Source organism: Moschus berezovskii, chromosome 4 (assembly GCF_049115385.1).
Source record: "Moschus berezovskii isolate FMDL1 chromosome 4, NW_MosBer_1.0, whole genome shotgun sequence".
Lineage (NCBI taxonomy): Eukaryota > Metazoa > Chordata > Mammalia > Artiodactyla > Moschidae > Moschus > Moschus berezovskii.
Window position 1 is genome coordinate 93,295,778 of NC_142463.1, and position 21,485 is coordinate 93,317,262.

A 21,485-nucleotide genomic window follows, 5' to 3' on the forward strand; every position below is an offset into this window, starting at 1 on the left:
AAATGAATTTTAGAAATACAATGTAGAGTGAAAAAGGAAAATATTAAAAATGTATATATGATATTTTATTTACTTAGAATTCAAAAACACGTAAAATTAATCTCTATTGCTTAGTGATATGTAGGCCTTGAAGCTATGCAAAACAAAGGAAAAATAATATTGTGATAGTGTTTACCTCTAGTCAGGTGGAAGTTGAGGGGAGTTATGATCTGGAAGGACCCCTAAAGGATTTCTGGGGTGTGGGCAATGTTCTATTTCTTGATCTGAGTGGTACTTGTATAGATACCTGCTTTATTACTAATTGTAAAATTGTATGTGTGTGTTTAAAGCACTTTCCTGTGTATATGTTATATTCTACAGTTCTCTTTAAGAAGTGGAGTGTTGTGCCGTGCTAAGTCACTTCAGTCATGTCCGCCTCTTTGCGACCCTATGAATTGTAACCCGCCAGGCTCCTCTGTCCATGGGATTCTCCAGGCAAGAATACTGGAGTGGGTTGCCATGCCCTCCTCCAGGGGATCTTCCCGACCCAGGGATCGAACCTGCATCTCTTGCATGTCCTGCTTTGGCAGGCAGGTTCTTTACCACTAGCTCAACCTGGGAAGATGGATGGATAAACAGGAGTGGGGAGATGTGGAGGAGACCAAGAGCACAAATTCAAAAGTTAAACAGTTTTATTTCAAATCTGAGTTCTACAACTTATGATCTCCATGACGTTAGGTAAGTTGTTTGATTTCTCTGACCCTCAGTGTCTACCATGTAGCAAATACTATTCTAGTTGTTGAGGATATCAAGATAAGCAGAAGTAAATCTGAGCCTTGCCTTTGTGGAGCTTCAGTCTGATGGGAAAGCAGACATTAATCAAATAACAACACAGACTCATGTATAATTGGAACTGTGATAAATGCTATGAACGCTTTACTAAAGCTGGGGACTGGGGAGGAACTTTTAAAAAATGACAGATGGTGCTGAGGGCTTATTTGATTTATTTAGGGAGGTCAAGGAAGGCTTCTGTGAGAAAGTGACCAATAAATTGATATCTGAAGAATTATGAAGTGTTAAGTAGGTAAAGAGAAGAGTGAAAGAATATTCAAAGCAGAGGTAACAGCATGTGTACAAAGTCCTGTGGCAGAGAAAACATAACAAGGACAAGAAACTGAGCATCCTGTAAAAAGCTGGAGAACTCGGCAGTGGGTCCACGTGGGACTTTATTAGCGTTCATGACAAATGGCTCTTTGGGAATTAAATAAGGCTCTGTTCATGAAGCACTCAAGCAGAGAGTCTGGAACATGATTCAGTGGGTTAGCTATTATGGAAAATACACGAACAGTAAGATTATATGAGGAAATGCAGATTGAAAATAGTGACGAAAGTTTTCAGGCTCGGAAATCAAATAAACAAAAGTAACATAACAAAGTACTATTTTACACTAATTAAATTAAAAAGTAAAACATGATTTTACTTGATGTAGCTTAAGTATAGAGGCTAAGAGGCCTTGGAATCAAACATATCAGAGTTCCAAATCCTGGTTTTGCTATTTGAAGGATAAGATGAAGATAATTATTTCCTCTTGGGGTTGTTGTAGTGATTAACATCATATATGGTAAACCACTTTGATAGCCTAGCATATGATAAGCAGTCAAAAAAATTTATCTATTACTATCTTTTTTAGATATTAACTGAGACTAGTTCATGAGTCGCTAAGTCGTGTCTGACTCTTCCCAACCTCATGGACTGTAGCCAACCAGGCTTCTGTGTCCATGGGAATTCCCAGGCAAGAATCCTGCAATGGGTTGCCATTTCCTTCTCTAGGGAATCTTCCTGACCCAGGGATGGAACCCCGGGCTCCTGCATTGCAAGCAGTTTCCTGCATTGCTGGCTGATTCTTTACCTACTGAGCTACCCGGGAAGTGCTGGTGGTAGAGAATATGATAAATTCAGATACTGCAAGTTAAAAAAAAAAACTCTCTTGGAAATACATTTGGCAAAACTTAACCAATTAAATGCTAATACTCTTTGGTCCAGTAATAATACTTTTGGGCATCTAGCTCCAGGATATTGGAGAAGGCAATGGCAAGCCACTCCAGTATTCTTGCCTGGAGAATCCCATGGATGGAGGAGCCTGGTAGGCTGCAGTCCGTGGGGTCGCTAAGGGTCGGACATGACTGAGCGACTTCACTTTCACTTTTCACTTTCACACATTGGAGAAGGAAATGGCAACCCACTCCAGTGTTCTTGCCTGGAGAATCCCAGGGATGGGGGAGCCTGGTGGGCTTCCGTCTATGGGGTCACACAGAGTCGGACACGACTGAAGTGACTTAGCAGCAGCAGCAGCAGCAGCAGCTCCAGGATATAATCCAAACGAAGGGGAAAACCACATGGACATCTATTGCAGTGTTATCAATAATCATGAAAAATGAGAAATAACCTCAATTTCCAACAACAGAAAAATAAATTATTTGGGTGCCTACCTCATGTCAGGCATTTTATATATTTATTCTATTCACAGAAATTTTGCAAAGTGAATATTATTTTTGTTACCACTTCTTTTCTTTCTTTCTTCTTTTTTTTTTTTTTGGTGGGGAGGCCTTCTCTGTTCTTAGTTGCAGCATGGAAAATCTTTCCGTTAAGGCATGTGGGCTTATGAAGGAGGAAATGGCAACCCATTCCAATATTCTTCCCTGGAAAATCCCATGGACAGAGAAGCCTGGTGGGCTACAGTCCATGGGGTCACAGAATCAGATACGACTTAGTGTCTCATCATACATACGGGCTTAGTTGCCATGAAGTATGTGGGATCTTAGTTCCCCAACCAGGGATGGAACCTCTGTCCGCTGCATTGAAAGGCAGATTCTTAATCACTTGACCACCAGGGAAGTCTAGTTACCACTTAGGTTCTTTGTTCAAGGTCACATAACTAATAATAGGCAGAATGCAAATTTAAACTCAGATTTATGTTACTCCAAAGTTGTTACAAGGACAGCAAGACTGCCTTAATTCGAAAGTAAATTCCACCACTTACTAGCTATGTGACCCTGAGCAAGTCAGTTAACCTCTCTGGGTCTCAGTTTCCTCATCCATAAAATGAAAATAATAACAGTGCCTTCCTCAATAGATTAAATGAGTTGACATATAAAAGTGTTTAGAACAGTCTCTGTAAGAGGTATAAAAGTATTAGCTATTACTTTATTATATTTTCATCATATTATCCTATATCAAACGTCATTAATATAGATTTTAATCAATATGATAATTTTGTTGCAATAAGTGAAAATATGAGAATATAAAGTAATAGCTATGCTTATAATTACAATGATATGAAAAGCATCCTACGAATGGACAAAAACTAGAATTTTTATACCCCCTAAAATTTTATTTGTTGGAATGTGGGTACTATGGTGAGTTTATTTTCTTTTAACTTGTAATAGCATTGTTTTATAAAAATAACAATAAAGGTTTTATTTTTTTTAAATATCTTTAAGAAATTTTCAATAGTATGATTACATACTGCTATTTCTGCCATATAGAAACTATGCTAACTAGGGACTTACCTTTAGGGTAGGTTCTGTGAAGGACTCAGGGTTATTGGCTGAAGCAAGATATTATTGCATAAGCATTAATTTCACAGACTCTGATATGACAGATCCAGGTTAAATTTCATATCTATGCTGAGCAGCTGAGTGAACTTAAGCCAATTATTGAACCTCTTAGAGCCACATTCTCCTTATTGGTAAGTCAGAGATCAGAACTACCTCATAGGTTGTTTTTTTTTTCTTTAATGAGTAATAAATAAGATAATGGATGTGCTGTTTCCTTGACATCCCACCAAGACTATCACAATTATAATTAAATATTTAATAGAGTAATTAGTTGTTTAATGTCTGCCTCTCTAAGACATCTCTGTCTTAAAAAGATAAGCTCCACTAAAACATGGAGTATCACAGAACCAGTATCCAGCACAATGCTTTGCACATAGTATGCACTCAATAAATATTTGAATGAAGGCATGAGAACCTTATAGGAGTGGTCAGTGATAGTTTCAACCACAGAAGTATTATTGAGAGACTTTCCTGGTGGTCCAGCGGTTAAGAATGCCAATGCAGGGATCACAGGTTTAATCCCTGGTCTGGGAAGATTCCACATGCCATGGGGCAACTAAGCCCATGTGCTACAACTACTGAAGCTCACATGCTCTAGAGTCCACGAGCCACAATTACTGAGCCCACATGCTGCAACGACTAGAGCCCATGTGCCCTAGAGTCCGTGCTCCACAACAAGAGAAGCCGCTGCGATGAGAAGCCAGAGCACTGCGGCTAGAGTAGCCCCCGCTTGCTGCAACTAGAGAAAGCTTGAGTGCATCAGTGAAGACCCAGAATAGGAGGATTATTGAGCTTGGGGAGAAGACCTTGGCATGAGAAAAAGACCAAAGCAGCACAGTACCGGCTCTAGCTGTCATAGCAGGGCTTTGTGCGCTGCACAAAGATACTTGACCAAGGGGGAAGTGGGGACTGATATCTAAGCCATGAACCCAGTGGGGGCAGGGTGTACAGAGTATCTACCTGGAAGTAGAGACAGCTTTCGATAATTCCCGCAGAAGTGAAGTGAAATGAAGTCTCTCAGTCATGTCCGACTCTTCACGACCCCATGGACTGTAGCCTACCAGACTCCTCTGTCCATGGGATTTTCCAGGCAAGAGTACTGGAGTGGGTTGCTATTTCCTTCTCCAGGGGATCTTCCCGACCCAGGGATTGAACCTGTGTCTCCTGCATTGCAGGCAGACGCTTTACTGTCTGAGCCACCAGGGAAGTCAGTTCCCGCAGAGACACTCCTATTTAGGCCGGCAGTGGCCATGTGTCACAGAATCAGCCCTCAAATTTCAGAAACGTCAAATCCTGGGAGAATATATTCAGAGCTGAAGATGGAATAGGGACATGACCAGGTGGAAAGCCTTCCTATTGGAGAGCAGTATTTACCTTGTCCAAGCTAGCATCCTGGCCCCATTCACCACCCCCCACCTCCCCACAAGCTACTCTCTCTGGTATCTCAGCTGAACATTTAGGTGGGGCTGAGGGAAAGACTCTGTTTTTCCACTGGAGGACATGAGTCAGTGAACAGTGAGGTTCCACTTAATCACCATCCAAAAACAAGGTTCTTAAAATTAGGAGCTAGAAAAGCAAGGAAGTGATTAATATAAAAGTCAGGAGAGTGATTATTCCTTGGGCAGGGCGGAGTAGGGTGGGTGTGGGGGTGAGGGTGGGGGCGAGGGACCTGATGAGGAAGGGACACATAGAGGTCTTCTGGGGCTGACAATGTTCTGTTCTTTGACCTGAGTGGTAGTTGCTTTGCAATTATACTTGGATTTTATGTAGTTTTCTAAATGTGTATTATCACAATTTTAAATAGCTGGAAAAAACACAAACTATAAAAGGTTTTTAAGCAGGGGGGAAAAAAATAACCAGATCACTTGGTGGTATTAAAAGATCACTTGAGTGTCAAACGGAAAATTGATTGAAGGTAGGGCAAGGCTAGAGCAGAGAAAACAGGAGGTGAGGTAGCTGCTATAATTTTGTGAGAGGTTATAATGACTGAGCTAAGAAGAGGTAAAATATCAGTCGATATTACTTTCTAAAACACAATCAAAATAAAACAGAGGCTGCCCCTGCCCCCTCAGCTCGCTTCTTACCTCTCTGTATTGGAGGTATTTGGCTCAGGAGTTCTAGCCCAGGGCTAGGTACATGTTTAAGACACATAGGCCAGGCTTTCCACCTCCCTTCCCTCCCTTCTAATTCTACTACAGGGACTCAGACTGTCTGGCCAGTGGCAACTAGAGTGTCATTTTTCATGACACCACGGTATTATCCAAGTTGAGCTGACACAGGGGTTTCTATCATAATATGAGATCACACTATAATATCTAATCACTTGAGAATCTGCAGAGTGTTTTCACATCTTACTAACTGGTCGGGAAGATCCCTTGGAGGAGAGAGCATAGCAACCCCCTCCAGTATTCTTGCCTGGAGAATCCCATGGTCAGAGAAACCTGGTGGGCTATGGTACATAGGGTCACACAGAGTCGGACATGACTGAAAAAACTTAGCACGAACACATCAGAATGTTAGCTCCATGAGGGCAAAGCTTTTTGTTCACTGCTATCTCCTCTGTGCCTGGAACTAAACTTGATACATAGCACGTGCTCAATAAATTTACTGAGTGAGTGGTCACATTTAAGTATTAGTATTGATCTTTAGCCATCACAATAATCTTGTGCAGAGAGGTAGGACATAAATTATTATCCCCGTTTGAGAACTCAGAAAATAGAGACTCGGTGAGATTAAGGAACATGCCAAATAGTTGATAATTTGGTTGATGACAGTCATGATTTAATTTTAGACTTCACATTTAAACTCTCTTATTTTTTCAATATCCTCACAATTGAAAAGGTAAGATTTGAAGTTCTTACAGAGCCGAAACACCAGCTGGATGTATTCCAAAATACATGATAAGTACTCTCAAACATCCTATGTCATCTGATGTGCTGGGTTATAAGATGAATGAGGTTGACCCAGTTGCCACTGCATCAATAAGCACCGTTCTGCTAGAGGAAAAACAGTGTCCCTCTAGGTAATCAAACCTTCGGCTACCTTGTGCCTATGTTTCACTCCATCTCCCTCAACTTTCTCTACTCTCCATCCTAGCCATTCCACCCCTCCAAGCAAAAGAAGATTAAGGAAATCCCGTTACTGTAAAAGCCCATGTTCTCATATTTTTTCATCATTAAAAAAAAAGCAAAAATGAATATGGCAGAAAGTAGTTAGGGTGCTCTTCAAGAGTTTTTGTTATCCAAATGGTACCCACAGGAGGATTCCATAAAAGCATAATGCTCCATGAAAAGTTAGTCTTGGTTTCTTTCCTCTTGACGTTAATTAAAATTAGCTGTTTGAAGCATAAACCCTACTCAGATACCTGGGAACTCCAGATGTTCAATTAATATATTTATGCAACTGGAATTATGTATGTCATCTATAGGAGTCCTAGTCAAAGCCTAAGAACTAGCAAGCAAAATATTTAAAACTGTATTTTGGAGAGAATATCTAGAAAACACACAAACCACTTAGAGAAGTCAAACTTTTAGGTTGTTGCCTTCTTCCCCTGAAAGTTCTGAAATTCACTTTATCCAAAGAACAGCTTGATCTATGAGAGCTGAACCACTGTCATCAAACAGTCTATGTAACTAGTCTGAGAGTGTCACACATAGAACTTACCAGAAATTCATTAGCAAACTCCTCTTTGTTACTTTTCCTGTGTTGTGCCTCATCCAGGAACTTCTGCAGAATTTCTCTTTGGTCCATGCTTCAGGGTAAGAGAGACAGTCTACGAGTGGGTTAAGGGAGGGCATGTCAGATGTGTGTCATGGCCGAGACAGTACTGAGAAGCCACTGCAGCAGACTGAGCAGAGCATGTTGAAGGCTGTGGTTTACTGACTTCATCACAAGCCCTAGAGGAAATTAGTATGTAACCAGCCTCTGTGGTCACACAACAAAGCTAGCACCCTCACTCCTGGGCCCTAGCGCCTTCCTTCTCAAGAAAGCAACCTGGTTGCAGTTCAAGTTTTTAACAAACAAGAGGGTAGCTAGAACACAATGTATGTGTGGTCTGCTTATCTCTGAAACTACTCCATTCCATTGCCTCTAAGCAAACTTCATCATTTTTCTTGCTTCCTAGAGAAAAGGCAGAATTACAGGTTTCCTGGATGGTTTCTGCCACCTCCCATTTCCCCCGTGAGCACAGAAACCCTTTTGACACCTTCTATTTCCTCATGTCCCAAAAGAACTCCGTAAAAGTTCTTATGGGCCCAGAAGAGGAGACAGTTTGGAGATACTGTTTGGAGTTAAGACACCTTCTATAGCTTTCTTATCAGTGTTATCAGTGGCAAACGTCTGTCCATCAGAGAAGGCATTTTTGTTGAATTTTTGCTTCTGCCATATAGACCTAACTCTCTTTCGGATGAAGCAAAGTCAGTTGCTTCTGAGAGTCTGTGTCTCTCCCAGGGCTGGGGAAGTGCTCACCTCCAGTAAGGGAAGTGCAGCTGATTTCAGGACCCCCACCCCCACCTTCCACCACTTTCTGAGCTTCATTTGGTTTCTGGATATAAAGACTAAGAGCCCTGGTCTACATGGGATCCACGAGCATAGTGGCCCCCATGAAGAGGACCTGACCAGGAAGCTGGCACAAAATCCCCTGTATTAATGCTAGTAAAATATGAGGGAGCAGAAAGAGAGTAACCAGGCAAGATACTGGAGAGGGTTGACACATCCTCCTCCAGCAGATCTTCCTGACCCAGGGATCAAACCCAGGTCTCCTGCACCTCCTGCAGTGGCAGGTGGGTTCTTTACCACTAGTTCCACTTGGGAAGTCCCAGTAAAATATGAAGGAACAGAAAAAGAGTCAAATCAACCACTTTGCTGACAATACACCTTTTAGGGCAGAAAGCCTGAAGAACTATTTCTAGAGAAGATATTTATACTCTGCAACCAAAGCCTGGAGAAAAACCATTGTTTCTGGAAGCCACACTGTTCATGTAGGGTTTGGGCCCTAATAGGGAAGCTGTTCTAGACAAAGCTCCCATGTATCAGCTTACATGAGTCCTCTCCTCAATGGGTACAAGCCTACCCAAGTGTGTCTCATTTGGTGTGATAATGAACCAAAAATCAGTATAACATCTCTATTTGAGCACAGAAGATCAGTAAATAAGATGTTAATAAAATGAGTCTGAAATAATTGTGAAGAAAATTTGGAAATGTGCTGTTAAAACTTCCTCTATTTGCTATTAGCAATTCTTTCTGTTTTGCAACATTATTCAAACTTCCTTTAGGAAATGATTCTGAACACTATTGGGCTGCATCTACTTTATTGAGCCTTATAACAGGGAAGGAAAGATCACAGAGGTATCTTGCTTACAGGCAATGTGAAGTCAATGAAGAATTTCAATTTAGATCCACCTAATAAAATGAACCGTATTTTCAACACTTGTTGAGAGCAGAATGTCGGGAGAGTGTGTAATTTCCTCAGTTCTGTCTCATCGCAACAAAGATTTCAAACAGCGGACCAGTGTTACAGCTCTGTTACAGCTCAGAGTTTTATTTATTCCATAAACAAAGGATAGTACAGCCTCAAGGCCTCAATCTCTCTTGGCTTCCCCTTTTTATATGTTTTGTCTCCTCCCTGCTGAGCCTGCCCTATGCAGGAAGAGGGAGTCTTTATTTCACCTGAGGTTCTCAGTCCAGTCCATGGATTTTCTTTTGTTCCATTTTTGTGGGCTATTTCCTTTCTTTGTCTTTTAGCCATGACCATTTTGGACTCCTTTTTACTATTCTGACTACATAGCAAGAGTAATAGTTCTCAAATTATTCCCCTCCAGCACTTTCACTTTCACGCATTGGAGAAGGAAATGGCAACCCACTCCAGTGTTCTTGCCTGGAGAATCCCAGGGACGGCGGGGCCTGGTGGGCTGCCGTCTTTGGGGTCGCACAGAGTCAGACATGACTGAAATGACTTAGCAGCAGCAGCAGCAGCATTAAATTTAGAATTTCTTGCTGCTCTAGATAATACAATTCAATTTGGCTTTTTAAAAACAAAAATATGGGGAACTTTATTTTTTGTTGGTTGTACTAGGTCTTCATTGCTACCTGCAGGCCTTCTCTTATAGCAGTGAGTGGGGTTGAGTCTTCGTTGTGGTGCACAGGCTTCTCATGGCAGTGGCTTCTCTTCTTACAGAGCCCAGGCTCCAGTAGTTGCAGCACTTGGACTCAGTAGTTGTAGCACACAGGCTTAATTGCTCTGGGGCATGCAGAATCTTCCCAGACCAGGAATAGAACCCATGTCCCCTGCATTGACAGGCAGATTCTTATCCACTATACCACTAGGGAAGTCTGGGGAAATCTTAAAGACAAAATTTCAAGTGCACCATGACTAAAACCATGTGAAAGTATGCACATGGTTAAATGAAGACTAAAAGATGAAAAAAAGAATCACTCAATTAAGTATTGGGATTAAGGATGGTTTTTAAAGTTCTTCTTTTAAAATTATCATACCATTTTTTTTAATTAGAAAAAAAATCCTACAAAACCTCCATTAATCTGTTCAAAAATTTTATTGAGTTTCCACTGAATGCTAAGTATTGGACTATGTTAAGGGCTGCATATAAAATAGTGAACGAGCCAGAACATGATGAAAAACACTCTTAACCAGTTCATAAAGCATCTCAGAACTAAAGATATAGATTTAATTACTGATAAAAATTAAAATATTTGAAATGAATTTGCTTATTTGCAAAGTAGCAAAGAATAACCCTGAAGGAAAGTGATTTTCTATATTTGGACAGCTGAGAGACCTACAGTTATATAAACTCTGTGACCTTAGAATGTCTTCACTTCCATCAAAACCAGAACTTTACTGGTAAAGTAACAAACAGCTCATAAAATAAAATTTACATCTACTTTTCTTGAGCCCATATTTCAGAATAATCCCTTTCTAACTTTATTCTCTTTTTAGGGAGGGATAAGATGGAGATAAGAAAGAAAATAAGAAAGTCAATAAGAAAGAAAAACTTGCTGAGATCCAACGTATGAGGATCTGAAAATAGTGTCTTTGCAGAACTGCAGATCTTCTTTAAAAGCAAGCAGCAATGCTCAGGATTCTGTTCCACTCTCAAACCAAAGATATAGAAATATCATGAAATAACTAAACCTCAAAAACCCACTTAGCCAAAAGGCCATTTCCTGAGCAGACCACTCAAGCAAGCAAAAAACAAACTGAAGGTGAAAACAAAGCACATGTTTTATGTTTAATAAATCTAAGTTATTACTTAATTGTTCACACTTCTTTCTACAGATACTGGGGGACAATAGGAGCATAATTCTTTTCGATGACGATTCTGTTGACTCATTTGTATCTTGTGGGTAGATCAAGAGCTGGTGAAGGAAAACAGGTCATTCAGCAAAGATTAGCAAATACCTTAAAGAATCGAAGAGTTTTTACAATGAACCATTTAAACCAGTCCAGCATAAACCCTAAGTGAACACAACAGTTCCATGCAGTAAAAGAGTCATAAACACTTTATCAGAACCATCAAAGGCGGGCTCAAGTGGAAAGTAAAACTGTAGTGCCTGAAAAGGAGTCAGGAAGGAACATCTAACTGCTGCCTCACCTGCCACTGGCATTTGTTCAGAAGAAAGATGACAACAGGGAGGGGCATCAGTCACTCTGTCACCTGTTCCGACCAGAGGGGAATGTGCCAGTTTAAGGGGAAACATCAGTGTCATGGGGATTGGGAGTTAGAGGACAAAAAATCTTTAACCAAAGAGAATACCAGTGGATCATCAGGACGAGATAAACTAGACAAGAAAGACATTCCATTTTCTCAGAACATCCTTCTCTCTGAGGAGGCATGTTTTACCTTGAAAAGCCGCTTATTAGTCTCAGGTTAATTCACTACTCCTGCCTTCCCTTGTATCCCAGGGCCATTGATCTTACATGGCCTTTGTGTATTATCTGTGAATCACTCAGTGCTTCATAAGCATCCTCTTGGTTACCATGTCTTTCAACTTCAACTTGTCTTCTCTGTTCCCACGTATACCACCATCCCCATTTCACATTTGGATTCCTGCAGTGATAAGTTCTTAGTCATCTTCCTATCTGTATCTTCCCAATCTAATGTCTCTTGGTAACTAAGGCTGGATAAAAGTTAAGACTCAGGATTTCCCTGGTGGTCCAGTGGCTGGGACTTCATGCTCCCAATGTGGGAGGCCCAGGTTCAATTCCTAACAGGGAACTAGATCCCACATGCCATAACTAAGATCCTGCACACCACAATGAAGATCAAAGATCTTCTGTGCCCTAACTGGGACCTGGCACAGACAAATAAGTAAATTTTTTAAAAAGTTAAGACTTTTCTTTAATGTGGAACAACAGAAGTCCTTACTGATAGTCAGTGGGAACCAGTACAGCTTCCTCAGCTTGTCACCAAGCCCTTCCTCATCAAATATCCCCAACCAACCTATCCAACCACATCACCCTAAGACCTTGTTCATTCTACGGCCATATCTTTGGTTGCTGCTGCTACTGCTGCTAAGTCGCTTCAGTCGTGTCTGACTCTGTGCAACCCCATAGACAGCAGCCCACCAGGCTCCCCCATCCCTGGGATTCTCCAGGCAAGAACACTGGAACGGGTTGCCATTGCCTTTTCCTATATCTTTGGTTACTTCTCATCATTTCCCCTGATTTTTGCCAAGATGAAAATAAAGCCTAGTTAGTTACTCCTTGCTTCAAAGATCCTGCCCCAACTCCATCTCACTATGAACTTCTCTAAATCTGAATCTCTTCGGTATAAGTCTTTATGTTCAGCTATGGAAGCTTAGTTTCTCCACATGTTCTTTGTCTCCCATAAGTTTATTTAAAAGAGGAAATTATTCAAAGAAAACATGTAAAATGCCTCCTATAGTTTTAAGCTTATCAAAGGTTTCTGTACAGTGTCTTCTGTACGTTTGTGTGACCCACAGGACTTCACATGGTTTTGAGCATACCTAAAATAGCTCTACTGTGATAACTAACTATTGTGGTTAGGCCTTGGTGAGACATCCACTCTGACTTGGTTACTCACTCCATCTCACTAGGTCTCTTGCCTGGCACAGTCTCTGCTTATCTTTGCCTGGGCACCTTCACTATGCCAGGAGCAGATGGGCTTTCCCTACAGGGAGGACCAGGAACCTGGCAAACAGTACTTCCCTGAATGCTGCTGACCAAGCAGCAGGGCTAGTGTTATAAAAGAAATGGTGCTATTACTGAGGCAGAGTCCACTCCAAAGGGCTGCAATGGCCCAGAAAGAAATAACCTTCTTTGTCTCCAGAATCAACTACTTCTCTTTTTAGAAATGAACACTGAGGATGCTTATAAAACATCTATTTTTTCCACACCATCTCTAGCAATTATTATTTGTGAATTTTTTTTTTTTGGTGATGGCCATTCTAACCAGTGTGTCATGATACCTCATTATAGTTTTGATTTGCATTTTTCTAGTAATTAGTAATATTGTATATTGTATATAAGAGACAGCTAGTGGGAAGCTGCTGTAGAGTACAGAGAGCTCAGCTTGGTGCTCTGTGATGACTTGGGGGGTGGGAGGGAGGTTCAAGAGGGAGGGGATAAATGTATGCTTATAACTGAGTCAAGTTGTTATACAGCAGAAGCTAACACATCACTGCAAAGTAATTTACTCCAATAATAATAATCAAAACACCTCTAACGCAGCTAATTTGCTTTGCTCATGTTTTCACATCATCCACAGCAGGAAAGTCCTCTACCCATCTTCCAATCAGCTTCTAGTCACTGCAGCATTCTGGGATCTCATCATGTTTTTCAGTCCACCAGTCATGAGCTTCATAGTCAACTTCCCATGTACTACACAAGGAATCACACTCTGCCTTTGGTTTAAGAAACAGTCAAGAGGCAAAGGTCAACTGATAACTGTCAACTGAAGCAATTTACTTTTTTTTTTTTTTAATAGAGAGTTAGAGCTCAGTGAGGCTTGGCACATTGTTCAAAATATAATCAAACCTGAAGTCTCAGCTTTCATTTGATTGGTCATTCATTTTTCCTTCATTTGTCCATTTAATGAATATTTATGAAATCCCTATACATGCAAGAGAATGGGGAAGAGGGAAGCTTCAGAAGTGAACAACAAATTGTCCTCATTCAAGGGAAGGTGCATGTGCATGCATGTTCAGTTGCTCAGTTGTGTCCGACTTTTTGTGACCCCATGGACTGTAGCCTGCCAGGCTCCTTTGTCCATGGGATTTCCCAGGCAAGAATACTGGAGTGGGTTGCCATTCCCTCCTCCAGAGGATTGTCCCAACCCCGGGATTAAACCCACATCTGCATCTCCTGCATTGGCAGGTGGATTCTTTACCACTGAGCCACTTGGGCAAAGTGATAAGCAAGAAGTAGATTTATTAATATCCTTTATAAAGAGATTGCAAGAAAATGAAGCATGAGAGGATGATCATGTTCTAGGTCATGGGTGAGCCTCTGGGATAGATACCAAGTGAGGGTCCTTTTCTGAGGCAGAAAAGAATTCAAGAGTGAGCCATAGTGAAGTGAAAGCAGAGATACACATTCTATAGACAGAATGTGGTCTGTCTCAGGAGGCAAGAGCTCCCTGAGGTGTGGGGGTGGTTAGTTTTTATGGGTTGGGTAATTTCATAGGCCAATGAGTGGCAAAATTATTCCAGCTACTTTGGGGAAGGGGTGGGGATTTCACGGAATTAGGCTTCCACCCAATTTTGGCCTTTTATGGTCAGTCATAAATGTCCTGGTGCCTGTGGTGGGCGTGACCTAACTAATGTATTACAACAAGTGAATAGTAATGATCAAGGTCCACTGGAAGTCAAATCTTCTGCCATCTTGGGCCTAGTAGGTTCTAACCAGTTTTTGTTGTGTCCTCAATGACTGTCACTCTTTTAGTGGTTGTGCCCTGCCCTCTTTCCTCCTGTCTTAGACACATGCCGGCAGAGGAAGCATGCAACCATTTGCAGAATGAAGGAACCGATGCTGCCAAAAGTCTTGGGTTTCTGTGCCCACTGAAGCTGAATAAAAAAATACAGAGACGGTTTGGAGGAAATAGAAAGGTGGCATTAATCCTTAGACAACAGAGGGCAGACACAACAGGCTCATGCCCAAGAACTGTGCCCCCAACTTCCATGAGGACTCTAAAGGCTTATAAATGATGAGGGCTCCCAGTTGGGGCAGGTGATAAGGAACAAAGGTATAAAGATCTTGTATTCTTCCTCTTGCATTGTTTCAAAAACAGTCACAGGCTGGTGTCAGGTAGCCCAATAATTGTCCATTTTCTTTTGTGTATTGCGCTCCTGGGCCTTCTTTCTGTAATGAAAGGAGAAAAACTACTAGGCAGGGTCTGCAGAGAGAGTGATGTAAAGGTGAGCACCAGATATAGGATATAATTAGCATAGAGTCAAAGAATAACAGGTACAAAAGGTAGCTAATGCAGAGTTAGAGGGCAGAAAAGCAAACTGAGTTACAGACTACATTAGGAACAAACTAGATTAGGAATAGTTATTTAAAGTAAACCTAAGGAGAAGGCGATGGCACCCCACTCCAGTACTCTTGCCTGGAGAATCCCATGGACAGAGGAGCCTGGTAGGCTGCGGTTCATGGGGTTGTGAAGAGTCGGACATGACGGAGCGACTTCACTTTCACTTTTCACTTTCATGCATTGGAGAAGGAAGTGGCAACCCACTCCAGTGTTCTTGCCTGGAGAATCCCAGGGACAGGGGAGCCTGGTGGGCTGCCGTCTATGGGGTCGCACAGAGTTGGACACGACTGAAGCGACTTAGCAGCAGCAGCAGAAGAGTGATCAAGGGGCTTCCCAGGTGGCTGTAATAGTAAATAACTCACCTGCCAATGCAGGAGACATAAGAGACACAGGTTCGATTCCCAGGTCAGGAAGGTCCCCTAGAGGAGGGAATGACAACCCACTCCAGTGTACTTGCCTGGAGAATCCCTTGGACAGAGGAGCCTGGCGGGCCCCAGTCCATGGGGTTGCAAAGAGTCGGACATGACTAAAGTGACTTAGCATAGGAGTGATCAGGCTTCCTCACTGTTATCTTCTTTGTTCTCAGGAAAGAAAAGAAAAACTCATTCTTCTTTCTTCCTTTTCACTGCAACAGAATGATGGGTGAATTGCTCAGGAGAAGGTTTTTGAGCCTCTGCCTGACACTGTGCCAACTGCCTTACCACAGATTCTGACACACTCCTCACTACAATCCTGTGAGGTAGGGATTATCATCCGGGCCACCATACAAATAAAAACATCGAGCCTCTCAGAAGCTGAGCAACCTTCCCACTCGGAGCTGTGGGCGGGGAGGGTACAACCCAAGTTTACTTGACCTCAAAGTCTCAGGAGCCGAGGAGAACTTATTTAATGTGTCGAGGCTGCACTTCTTTAGAACAGAAAAGGAGGATGAAGGTCCAGCTAAATGGAGGGAATGGGCAGAAACAGATCAGCAGAGTCAGCCCAGGAGGGCTCAGTGCATCCAAAGTGAAAGTCAAGTCACTCAGTCATGTCCAACTCTTTGCGACCCCATGAACTGTAGCCCTCCAGGCTCCTCTGTCCACAGAATTCTCCAGATAAGAATAATGGAGTGGATAGCCATTCCCTCCTCCAGGGGATCTTCCTAGGGATTCCAACCTAGGGATCAAACCCAGGTCTCCTGCATTGCAGGCAGATTCCTTACCATCTGAGCCACCAGGGAAGTCCCATACAAGAAGCAACCAAAGCTCAAGCTCTGGATAAAGCAGTGTGTCTGTGTGATCATGAACTGAGTCACTGGAAATGAGGGGGTGAGGGATATGAGGAGAAAGGGGCATCCAGTCCAAGAAAACGGTGTTAATAAATATTAATCTTGAAACTGAAAGCAACTTAGATGAACTGGTGGGACTGAAACAAGGAGGGTGATGAGGCTAGGAAAGCAAGAAATAAGGTTAGAAAGGCAGATAAGGGGCCTGATCATGAATGACCTTGTGTGGCTTCTAATGGGGTTTGCATTTTCTCCTGTTACAAGCAACAGAGACCCACTCTCCAGTTTTAAACCTCTGAGCAACATGATCAGTTTTGCATGTTTGTAATATTACTCTGAAATGAGTTTGTAGTAATTCAAAACTAAAGGCATGTCTGGGAGACTATTTCAGTAATCCCTGTGCTGGGGGCCTTAACTGTTGACTTCTTGGCAGGGAGAGGAAAGGAATGGCTTTACCTAGAAATGGGTTTGAAGACGGATAAAAAGTAGTCCTGTTTTAAACACAATGAGTCTGATGTGATCATGGGATGTCTAAATTGCTACCCACACACACATTTGAGAGGTCCACATCTATGGTCTTATCACAGATAGTCTTATCGTTATTTTTGTGATCTAAGTTAAAGTTTAACTGTTTTCCTCACTTCAGGACTTTTCAGTGCCTCCACTATGCTATATCACAAATGCAGAGGGAGGGTATAAGATAAAGTGTTTATCACACTTAATTGAACAAGAGTATTTCCCCCAGTTTATTACCATGTCTTAGGACAATGGGGTTGCCTGCTGTTATAGAAGTTTTCAACTATATTAATATTAAAAAGCAATGAAGAGTTTTTTGAACTGATTCAAAAGCAATCAGAAAACAGGCCAAAAAAAGGAGCTTGAATAATCTGCAAGGTGTAAAGAATGAGCCTTGCCTGGCTCATGTTCTTAACAAGTGGTAAGAATGGGGAGATCTGCCTAGTGTTAAGGACCTTGTGAAATATACTATCAAAGTGAAACAGATGTAGAGGTTGCTTAAAAAGCCAACTATGTCTCAAAAAGGTAAGCACACGAATAACTATAATTTAAGACCATTTGTGATAAGACCATAGATGTGTGGTGCAAAGAAAATTATGAGAAGACAATCAGGGTCAGAGCCAGAAAAATAAATTATTATGAGAAGGTAAAGATCACTTCTTACTTGGATTATCCAGATAGCCTTTAAACAAATTATTTATTTATTTGGCTGCCCCAGGTTTTAGTTGCTGCACTTGGGATCTTCGATCTTTGTCAAAACATGTGGGATCTTCAGGTGCAGCATGCAAGCATGTGAAATCTAGTTCCTTGACCAGAGATCGAACCCAGGCCCCCTGCTTTGGGAGTGTGGCGTCTTAGCCACTGGACCACCAGGGAAATCCCTTATCTGTATAGTCTTCACAGAGGAAGTAACATTTGAATTGGGTCTTGAAGATGTCTGTACAGCCTGAGAGAAAGCAATAGAAAACAGAGAACAGTAGGCAGAGGGTGGCTTAATGATGGCTCAGTGTGCCTACAGCATGGGTTATGTAGAAAAGAGTCTTGATCCATAACACTAGAAAAGGCAGCTGGTGCCAGACCCTGAGGGAACGTGAATACCAGGCTGAAAAGTCAGGCTTTATTTGATGGGAAATGGGAAAACACTGATTTTAAAAAAAAAAAAAAACTTTATTGAGGTAGTACTGACATACAATAAACTACACATTTCAAAGTGTAGAGTTGATAAGTTTTGGTATGTGTACACACTCATGAAACCATCAGTAAGATAATTAATATATCCAATTACCTTCTACTGAAAGATTTCAAGAGAATGGCAATCAAAGCAATGCTTTGGGAAAATGATTCTTAGTTTTTAAACAGTAAGTGCTCCCATCTGATACATTTTTAAAGGGATTTTTATTTTATTTTTGAATTGTTTTTGGTGTGCTGGGCCTTCATTGCTGCACAGGCTTTCTCTAGTTGCAGCAAGTGAGGGCCAGTCCCCAGCTGTGGTGCACAAGCTTCTCACTGCAGTGGCTTCTCCTATTGTGGAGCACATGCTCCAGAATGTGGCCTCAGTAGTTGTGGCACGTGGGCTTAGTTGCCCTGCAGAGTGTGGAGTCTTCCTGGACCAGAGATGGAATCCATGTCTTCTGCATGGGCAGGCAGATTCTTAACCACTGGACCACCAGGGAAGTCCTGATATATTTTATTAAAGTTTTGAAATCTTGTTTAGCGGCATGTAAAATTTCAAAATGAATTATACCATATCCAAAAAGGGACAAAAAAATAGTCACAGCTTTGGCCAACTTGGTGGTAATATATGGGACAGACTGGAATGGGTCAAGCTTGCAACAGGATGATCAATTGAAAGCATAACTAGGAGGTTTTATCAGTAGTCCCAGCAGGTGGTAATAAATTCCTGTAGGAAGAATCAGGACAAAAAGGAAGGAACAGTGAGAAAGACTAACTGGGGGCATAGAACCGGAGAGAGGAAGAAGGGAAAAATGACTGAGGCTTTGAGTTAGTTGGAAGGCAATCTGGGAAAGTGTGGGGATAAGAAAGGTCGATAGAAATAAAGAGTTAGAGTTTGTGGGTATGGATTTAGGAAGAAGAAAAATAAGTCAGATTTAGGAATCACATTGAGGTGAAATGTAAAATAAGGCTGGTTTGCCTTTGTGGGAGGCAGAATTAATGAAGAGAAAAAAGTCAAGCTAGAACTTTATGAATTTCAAACCACAGGGTCTCTAAATTGTTCAGCAGTGCTGAACATATTCCAGGCATTAGGCTAAACCCTTCACAAAGTGTACTGTATCATTGATCCCTCACAATAATCCTATTGTGGGAACATAGACACAAAGGAGTTGGATTACTTGCCCAGTGTCACATGATTTGCTTATGGTGAAATCAAGTTGTTAAAATCAGTCTAAATGCATTCATGATCTCTGGGCTACAGTATCTCTTTCACGCAGCCCAAATCACTTCAGCTCTCCTAGGACAGAGGGTGGCCTAGCCACAAACACAACACCCAGACCAGAGCTGCCTTATCTATTTGCCTAGCACCATATCCTCTGACTCAAGGTATTACAGAACAGGGGAACTCCTTGGTGGTCCAGTGGTTAGGACTCTGCGCTTTCACTGGTGTGGCCTGGTTGGGGAACTAAGGTTCTACAAGCTGTGTGGCATGGCCCCCCCCCCAAAAGATACTACAGTATACTTGGAGCTAGATTCACATTTGATGTTTCGTGGGCAACACAGGACAAAAAATGGAGCTGGCACGGCTAAGAGGGAAGAAGAAAAAGAGGGCACTACTGACCTCTAATACTTATCATTCAATTAATTTTTTTCCAGTTTTATTGAGATATAACATATTGTGTAAATTTAAGGCATACACTGCAATTATTTGATATATATGTTTGTAAAATGATCACCATAATAAAGTTAGTTAACAAACCTATCACCTCACATAGCTACAATTTGTGTGTGTGTTGAGAATTTTAAAAATGTACTCCATTAGATTCAAATATATATTATAGTATTGTTAACCATGCACTTCCCTGGTGACTCAGCAGTAAAGAATCTGTCTGCAATGCAGGAAACATGGATCAGGATCAGGAAGATCCCCTGGAGGAGAAAATGGCAACCTATTCTGGTATTCTTGCCTGGGAAATCCTACGGACAGAGAAGCCTACAGTCCACGTGGTTGCAAAAGAGTTGGACACGACTGGTGACTAAACGAGATTGTTAACTATAGTCAACATGCTATACATCTCATCCCCAGAACTTTTCATCTCATAGGAAGTTTGTACCCTTTGACCACCTTCACCCATTTTCTCTACCCCAATCCCCAATCTCTGCCCTTGGCAACCACCAATCTGCTTCCTGTTGCTATATCATTCAATTTAGATTGCACTTGCTGAGAATTAGATCAAATGCACAGAGAGATTTTATTTCATGAACAGAACAGCGTTAGTCAAAATGAAAATAATGATTTCACCTAAGAGGTCAAATACCACAAAACTCACCATGATGGGTTTACAGTAATGTAAGGGACAAAGGAATACATCAAGTGTCTGAAGTTGGTAACAAGAAAAGCTAATTTCTACTAAAGAGAAACATGAAATCTCATTTCTGGATTACCAGCCTATTTAATTTATTGAATTTTATTCTTTAATTTATTGAAGAATAGAGGAAATAGCATAACTTGAAAAAGTCAAAACATATTAGCAGCACTGTATCTTTATGTCTGTACATCTGGAGGAGCCAGATAGCTGGCTGGTTGAAGGGAGGGGATGTGGTTAGCTTTGTTAAACTTAAGCCAAAGCCATTAACGCCTCGCTTAAACAGTAGCACTTTTCTTCTTGATGTTTAGGTAAGTCATCTAGTTTCTGGAGCTTAGAGATGAAGAAGTCTCTACTTGATGACTGTCTATTAATCCATGAGATTATTAAGAACTGTTATGTGATACACAGACCATAGAAACCATATGTTTTACTTCCAATCACTTCCAATCGTTTGTGGCAGGACCAAGGAAATACACACCTCTATTGAATACCCAGGAGTCCAGGAGTTCACTGATTTGCCAAAGGTTTTAGAGAAAGTGTGGACTATGCAAGAACTAACACTCAAACTAAATTCTGAAAAAAAGAGTCATCCTATCTACGTTTCTTTTGTAATTATCAGGATTGCAATAGAGTTTAAATTACTCAAGGAGAAATGGTCATGAAGTTCTAGAGCAGAGCCCTGAAAACTTAAAGGGCCAGAGAGTAGATATTTTAGGTTTTACAGGACAGGCTATATGGTATCTGCCATAACTCAACTCTGCGGTTGCAATGCTACAACAGCCACAGGTAATATGTAAACAAGTGAGTGTAGCTGCATTCCAATAAAACTTTCTTTTTAAAAAAAAAAGCTGTGGGCTGATTTGGTCTATGGGTTGTAATTCCCCAACCCTTGCTCGAACGTGATGGTTCTCAAAATTTGTATGCACATCAGAATCACGAGTGGGACCAATTAAAAAGGTAGGATCGTAGGCCCCAGCCCACCCCTTGCAAAACAGAATCTCTAGGGATGCAGCCTGGAAATCAGCAACGTATAAGGTCCACGAGTGGTAAGTGAACTGCA

At 41.5% G+C, this 21,485-nt stretch overlaps 1 protein-coding gene and 1 long non-coding RNA gene across 3 annotated transcripts in view; one reads left to right on the plus strand and one right to left on the minus strand.

The window, feature by feature from the left end:
* Positions 1 to 7,573, minus strand: part of PTPN22 (protein tyrosine phosphatase non-receptor type 22) — a 67,358-nt gene extending 59,785 nt beyond the window's left edge. The window contains exon 1 of one of the 2 annotated variants that reach the window (XM_088835593.1): positions 7,260 to 7,573. In XM_088835593.1, coding sequence (XP_088691719.1) covers positions 7,260 to 7,346 — 87 coding nt within the window. In that variant the 5' untranslated portion in view covers positions 7,347 to 7,573. The remainder of the gene's footprint in view (positions 1 to 7,259) is intronic. The other variant, XM_055402968.2, reaches the window with a different exon arrangement.
* The window catches only part of LOC148778093 (uncharacterized), an 84,003-nt gene extending 63,089 nt beyond the window's left edge, over positions 1 to 20,914 (plus strand). The window contains exon 3 of the long non-coding RNA XR_016037258.1: positions 19,957 to 20,914. This is a non-coding gene — a long non-coding RNA (uncharacterized LOC148778093). The remainder of the gene's footprint in view (positions 1 to 19,956) is intronic.
* The last annotated feature ends 571 nt before the right edge of the window (positions 20,915 to 21,485 follow it).